Source organism: Netta rufina, assembly GCF_964035555.1.
Source record: "Netta rufina genome assembly, chromosome: 9".
NCBI classification, from domain to species: domain Eukaryota; kingdom Metazoa; phylum Chordata; class Aves; order Anseriformes; family Anatidae; genus Netta; species Netta rufina.
In genome coordinates this window covers 10,196,167-10,203,062 of record NC_140132.1, presented here as the reverse complement: position 1 = coordinate 10,203,062, position 6,896 = coordinate 10,196,167, and the positions used below count along the sequence as shown (strand labels likewise).

The window sequence follows — 6,896 nt, the reverse complement described above, 5'->3', positions numbered from 1 at the left end:
CCTCTGGGCTTTTGTTTCTTCTTTCTAAAGGGGGAGGAAAGAGGAAACTGAAGCTAAAATTAATCTTCTCTACCACAGCTCTCCCTACCAGGCTCTTGCAGGAGCAGCCGCAAAGCATGCGGGTGGATCCGCTTTCATCTGGACTGCGCGGGGCGGCAGCAGGAAAGCTTCTAGAGAGAGGAGGAGGAGAACCCGAGCCCCACGTGGAACCTTTTTACAACAAATGCTGGAGCCTGGAGCCGCCAAAGGTAAGGGGAGGGGGCTGAGACTCATGTGCCTGGTGGTGGCATTTCACTCGGACTGGCTGTGAGCTGCAGGCAGTGTCGGAGACGCTCTCCTTCCCGGCAGCGGTCCTGTGATCCTGCCCTGTGGATGGGTTCCCCCTGGTGCCTGCTCCTCCCTGTGACTCGGGGCCGTGTTCGGGGGGTTGTGAGAGACAAGTGGGAGGCAGGCGGTGTCCAAGAGACACACAGGGTGATGGCCTCAGGGACCTCAGGAGGGTGGAGGGGAAGTGGGGGAGGAAAAAATGCTGTTAACAGCACCTTTGCTTCAGTAGCTTTTCACAAGAAGAAGGAATCAGAGCCCATCCCAGGGGTTACAAGGGCTTTTGATGGATACTGAGGTGCTGATTTAACTGGACGTCTGTGGAAAAATACTTCCAGCCATTGCAGCTGGATGGTGCGAATTGTGTTCTCCTACCTTGAAACTTTTGCTTTGATTTCTGCAGGAGCGATACAAACGAGAGGACATCCTGAAACCTGAGTGTGGCCAGGTGCCCCTGCACCCCAGCCTTCAGTCCTCGGGGCCAGGCAGGGCTTGTGCCAGCCCCAGGGAGGGTTTTACACCCTCTGCAAGCACGAGATGACTTTTCTCAGCCTTTTCACTGCTGAGGTCTGCAGTAAGCAAGGTATTACAGAAATACCCCTCTGATCTGCCAGCAAGTACGTGCCTATTCATACAGCACCTGGCAGCCCCTACTCTGCCTCCTGCACAGCACCTCAGAAAGGGGAAGGAACACACAAAAACAACCCAAAATGCAAATTATTGCACTGCTGAGCTAGCTGGATGTGAAAAACAATCTATCTGTGATTCCAAGCAGAGAAGCAGTCACAAAGTTGGAATTTAAAACAAGCCCAATCAAGCCCAGCAAGCACAGCACTGTGGGCACATGGCTCCCGGCAGCATTGGGCAGCACCCGTGCACGAAGGAGCGGCCGTTTGTAGCCGTGGGTGTGCGGGTGTGTGGGCACGGGGAGGGCACAGCTGCCTTGTCTTGGCGGTGCTGGAACACAACAAAGGGTGGCAGTGACAGATAGTGGCTTGGCAGGTCGAGTGGGACATTGAGGAAAACAGTTTTCATGGTGGAGGGTGGAGCAGGCCCTGAAACTGTGTCACGGCTGCGTTGATGCTCAGTGCCTTGCCAGGCTGCGGCCAGGCTGTTCCATTTAATACCCGTGTTGTGTCCCCTGGGTGCCACAGGTGCGTCCCTGCTGCGGCAGAGCTGGCTGCTCAGCCAGCTCCTGGGGGCTGCGGATGCTGCTGGGAAGGGGCCGGTGGGGACTCCAGAACCTTGCTGTAGGACACAAGGACCTGGCACGGTGTCTGCCTGGCCTCCATCCCACTGCTCCTACTGCCTCCAAGAGAAAAATCACTCCAGATCCTGAGAGGAGCTTCGGGGAGAGAGTTTGTGTAAACATGTTAGTGTGTTAACCAGAAATGGATGAGGGCATTTCCTGCCCTTGCGGAGGGCGTTGTCTTGTTATTCTTCCCGAGTTTCTGGACAGCAGCCACTGTCTCCTGGCACGGCTCTGTATCAAGCAGATACACACTCCAGTCTTTCAGGACTTGATGAATGTCCCTGCCCATGTCACCTTGATCTGCACAAGGTTGTCTCCCTTATTGGGCCCATTCCTGGTCCCACCCGAGCTGGGTTTTGCTGCACAAACCGTGTCAGGCATGGCCCCAGCGCAGGGAGGGCGGTGCACAGCCCCGGCGCTGTGGCTGAGTTGCCTGGGCTGGCTCAGGCAGCAGGGACAGGTCTCTGGAGAGGGGCTGGAAACTAATCCCAGGGAAATCCCAAATGTTTGGGGAGTGGGAGAGGAGCCTTAGAGCTTTCCCTTTTCTGGGCTCCTGGTATGGAGTGACCAGGTATGTTAGAGCATATCAACCCCATTTTTTTTTTTAAATGCAAGACACACAAAGTGCCAATTCCCCATTGGCTCTCAAGTTTTTTCCAGCTGTGCATTTCTAGAGAAATCACTTTATTGCCCAGTTCCCCTTAATGGGCAATTACAGAGCTGCGTGTGCGGCTGGGTAATCCCCGGGTGTGCTCAGGGCACTGCCCGTCACTGTCACGCTGTGTGGCAGCACTGCTGCTTGGTCACTGTACCCAGACAGGCACTTGCAGAGTTTTTTAGGTGTCAGTGCTTCCCTGGGCGTTTGTCAGCCCACTGTGCTTCAGCTGTGAGCCTGCAGAAGGTGGTTTGCAGGTAGCGTAACCACAGCAAATACGTCTCTTTTTCCCTAGATTTCAGGACCTTACTTCCCATGTGCGGCTAAGTTTCTGGATGAGAGAAGCGGGTGCTGTGGAAAGTCCAGAAATTTTGGGACAACGCCTGGCTGACCGCAGGGATGAAGGAAGCGGGGGCTGCCTGTGCCAGCACCCTGGCTAACTCCCCTCTCCTGGGGTGGCTGGCGGGGTGGGATTGTGCCTGTTGCCCCCAGCAGCGGGTAGCAGGTCGGGTGGAGAGCCACCTCATCCCGACCCCTGGGGCCAGCAGCGCGAGAGTAAGCCCAGCTGCGGGGCTGCAAGGAGAGCTGGCACGGCCAGAGGTGCGAGCTCAGGTTACGCATTGTACAGAAATGAGTGGCGCTGTGGGAGCCTGACGACTTTCCCACTTTCGGCAGCTGGGCTGTATTAAAGGGGAGCCTCGGGGCTGGCCGCTCGTCCCAGCCGCGTCGCTGCCGCCTCGGCATGGCTGGGCCAGGCGGTGACGGGGACCTGCGGCAGCTGCTGAAGCTGCACCGCACCGAGATCGCCATGGCGGTGGACGACGTCTTCCCGCTGCTGCACGGCCTCGCCGACCACGACGTCGTCCCCGAGCACGTCTTCAAGGTGAGGCACGGGGTGGGCGAACGCAGCCCCGGCCACATCGCAGGGACTGGGGCCAGCTGGTGGCACCCGGACGCGTGCCCACGGCTGGCGGTGGCACCGGCAGGAGACGCTGAGCCAGACGGAGCGAGAGGGCTCTCACCGCGCCTTCCACGCGCTGCTCACCTGGCTCCTGGGCCGCGATGTCGCCGCCGTCCGTGACTTCTGGGCAGTGCTCTTCAAGGACTACAACCTGGAGCGCTACACCCGGCTCCGGCCCCTCCACAGCGCCTTCCCCAAAGGTAGGCAGAGGCCAGGAGCTGGCACCCCCGGGGGCTTCCCGCGGCAGGGGTGACCCCCCGGGCTGGCTGTGCCTGTCCCTGCCCCCTCTGCAGAGGTGGACCTCGGGCGGCAGCGCCGCAGCCGGCGCCTGTCCCCCAGCCCCACGGCACCAGTCCCACACAGACCCCAAGGCAAGAGAAAAGCCCCTGAGGAGCGGGATGGGGCCCGCATGGCACAGCCCTCGCCACGGCATGCTGCCAGCCCCGGTATGGAGACGTGGTCAGGGTGGGTGCAGGGAAGAAATGTGACGGGGCACTTGGAGTGTGTCACCCAGGGTGACCCATCCTGCAACACCCCCAGGGCCCCTGACAAAGGCAAAGACCATGAAGAAGCTGGAGGGTGTGGACACCACACGCTCACCCCGTAGCAGCAGTGAGTGCCAAGCTCTTCTCCCGTTCCCTGGGGACAAGCACAGCCACTGGTTTCTCCCCCAAACAGTCCCAGTCAGATGGTGACGGTCTGCGAGAGGCCACCGGGCACCTACAGCCAGCAGGCTGGGGCAGAGGGGGGGTTTGGGCCAAGGGGAGACAGGGGCAGCAGTGGGACAGCGTTGGCTTTTAGATGAGGCCGTCTGAGCCCCCCCTGCCCGCAGGCCTCCAGGCTGCAGCCAGCGAGGTGCCCGGCACCCGCGGGGCTGCTGAGGGGAAGCACGTCCTCATCAGACATGGGCTGGAGCCGAGTGAGTAAGCGCAGGCGCTGGGCAGCCCCCAGCCTCAGGAGCCCCCCTCCTCGGGAGGGCCCCCGCAGAGGGGCAGGGGGTGGCGGGGACGGTGCTGGCCTCTCTTCCAGGCAGCACCAAGGTGGGCAGCAGAGCCGGGGACGAGCTTTATGACCCAGCTGCTGGCGAGGAGCTCGGGGCCAGGAGCAGGAGCCGCAGCCTGAAACCTGCTGCCCGACCCAGGGCACCCCAAAGCGTACGGTGTTGCCCCCCCCGGCACCTTCCAGCCATACGAGCCCTCCCAGCAGCAGGGATCCTCCCTTCCCTGCAGCTCTCCCATTGGTTGATGGTCCCTAAAATCCCTCTCTCGTTCTGCCCGCAGAGCGGGGGGCTGCGAGCAACACCCCAGGGCTGTCTGCCAGCACCCACCATGCACAGCCAGGACCCCACACCCCAGCAGGTGAGCCCGGGGCTTTTCAGCACCCCAAAAGTCACCTGGTGAAATTGGGGCCGTTGGGATCCTCCCGGTGTATCCGCCTGTGCTGGCTGAGTACAGGCAGCCTGGGAACAGGTGACCCCTGTGCCAAAAGGCACTGGTGTGTTAGGTGTTTGCAGGGCAAGTGCCAAGGGAAGATGCATCGAGGAGGCAGTGGGTGACAGCGTCCCCTGGAGCCACCCAGGGTGGCAGTGGCAGCGCCCCCCTGCCCGCTCCCCCATGGCAGGAGAACGAGGATGAGTGCGCAGCGTGCGGTGACGGCGGAGAGCTCATCTGCTGCGATGGCTGCCCCCGGGCTTTCCACCTCACCTGTCTGGTGCCCCCGCTGCCCCGCGTCCCCAGGTGAGCCCCAGCGTGGGCCATGTGGCTCTGGTGTCCCTGGGCGTCCCTGCCCTCGCTCACAGCCGCGCTCTGGCTGCGCAGCGGGACGTGGCAGTGCGGCTCATGTGCGGTCAAGCCAGGCCAGTTGCGGGAGGCAGACAAGGTTGCAGAGCAGCCCCCCGTGATCCCCGGGGAGGAAGAACGCGGTGCCCGCATGGGCAGAGGTGATGGGAGTGTCTGCAGCCGCTGCTTCAGCAGGATCCCTACAACCCAACACTGCCCTGTACCTAACGGGAACCCTGGGTGAGGCTCCTGCCACCTCCCACATCTCACCCCAAACCCCCTGGGTCTGGTCTCGCTGCCCGGAGAGTTTGTGACACTGCCTTTGGTCGCAGGGGGCTGCTGCTTTGCAGTTCCTGCGTGGGCGCACCAGAAACGGGCAGCGTGGGGAGCACCGCAATTACCGGAGACCACGCGCATCAGGCAGCAAAGGTCAGTACAGGCACCGCTGGGAGAACAGCCCGGGGAGTGGCAGCACTGGGCAAGGGCGTTTGGAGGAGGAGACGAGATGGGAGAGATGGAGCTGAGGAGTGATGGTTTGGGCTGGGTGAGGGACAAGCAGCTATAGCTGGAGGTGTTGCTGAAGCTGGGCTGGAAGGGGAGCAGCACACTGTGGGGCAGCCACCAGCTGGGTGGCAGGAACTGAATGAAGCAAGCACGTCACCAGACACAACCCGTCTCCTCTGCAGGCAGAGTGTGGCAACCCCGGCAGTGACCCCGTATTGAGCAGGGATGAGCTCGACGCCCTCCTGGGCGAGGTAACTTACGGGTGGTGACACCAACAGGCAGAGCCCAACTATGGGCAACTGAATGCCTGTGGTAACCCCACATCAAATCCTCAGCCTATGGGGGGCACACAAGTGAAAGCCAGGGTAAAGACAAGAGGCTGGGAGCAGGTGAAAACAAAGAGCAAACTCCCATGGGCTGTCCCACAGGGCGCCTGGGACGGGATCCTGCAGTGGGCTTTCCAGAGCATGGCACGGCCACTCACAGACACCCATGGGCTCTTCGTGTAGTGCATGCACCTGACGCGGGGGGAGCTGATGTGCGGCAGGCCAATGCTAAAGAACAGCTGTGCACTGGTAAGAGCACAGGAGGATGGATACAAATGACCATCACATAATAAAATGAGAAAAAAGAAATTAAAAAAAAAAAAACAACCTAACAAAATAGCTAAACGACATATACATAACTAGAGGGAACAAAAAAGAGGATAAAATATGATCACAAATTCTACCAGTGAGCAAATTGATAAGATTTTAATAAATATGAAAATATACAAGGAGGAAAAAAAGGCCTGTGCCACGGCCTCCCTGCCAACAGGCGGCGCCCCTGGCCCCGCAAAAGCCCCCCCGACGGCAAAGACAAAAGCCTACAGCACCCGGTATTCCCAGGAGGTCTCCCATCCAAGTACTAACCGGGCCCGACCCTGCTTAGCTTCCGAGATCAGACGAGATCGGGCGTTGCCAGGGTGGTATGGCCGTAGGCACCCTCGTCCCCGCCAACAGCCCTCTTCCCCACAGCCGCCGCACAACCGCCGCCGCGGCCGCGGCCTGTGCCACGGCCTCCCTGCCAACAGGCGGCGCCCCTGGCCCCGCAAAAGCCCCCCCGACGGCAAAGACAAAAGCCTACAGCACCCGGTATTCCCAGGAGGTCTCCCATCCAAGTACTAACCGGGCCCGACCCTGCTTAGCTTCCGAGATCAGACGAGATCGGGCGTTGCCAGGGTGGTATGGCCGTAGGCACCCTCGCCCCCGCCAACAGCCCTCTTCCCCACAGCCGCCGCACAACCGCCGCCGCGGCCGCGGCCTGTGCCACGGCCTCCCTGCCAACAGGCGGCGCCCCTGGCCCCGCAAAAGCCCCCCCGACGGCAAAGACAAAAGCCTACAGCACCCGGTATTCCCAGGAGGTCTCCCATCCAAGTACTAA

The 6,896-nt window shown here is 61.0% G+C and overlaps 1 protein-coding gene across 1 annotated transcript; it reads left to right on the top strand.

Moving 5' to 3' along the window:
- Positions 1–2,973: 2,973 nt before the first annotated feature.
- On the top strand, positions 2,974–6,211 carry AIRE (autoimmune regulator; the record flags this gene model as incomplete). The annotated part of the gene is made up of 12 exons (XM_084292117.1): positions 2,974–3,114; positions 3,218–3,392; positions 3,486–3,638; positions 3,733–3,804; positions 4,025–4,111; positions 4,153–4,346; positions 4,473–4,550; positions 4,813–4,928; positions 5,010–5,210; positions 5,303–5,399; positions 5,657–5,725; positions 5,903–6,211. The coding sequence occupies 12 exons, from the start codon at positions 2,974–2,976 to the stop codon at positions 5,981–5,983; spliced, it is 1,464 nt and encodes a 487-aa protein (XP_084148243.1). The 3' UTR covers positions 5,984–6,211.
- Positions 6,212–6,896: the final 685 nt, after the last annotated feature.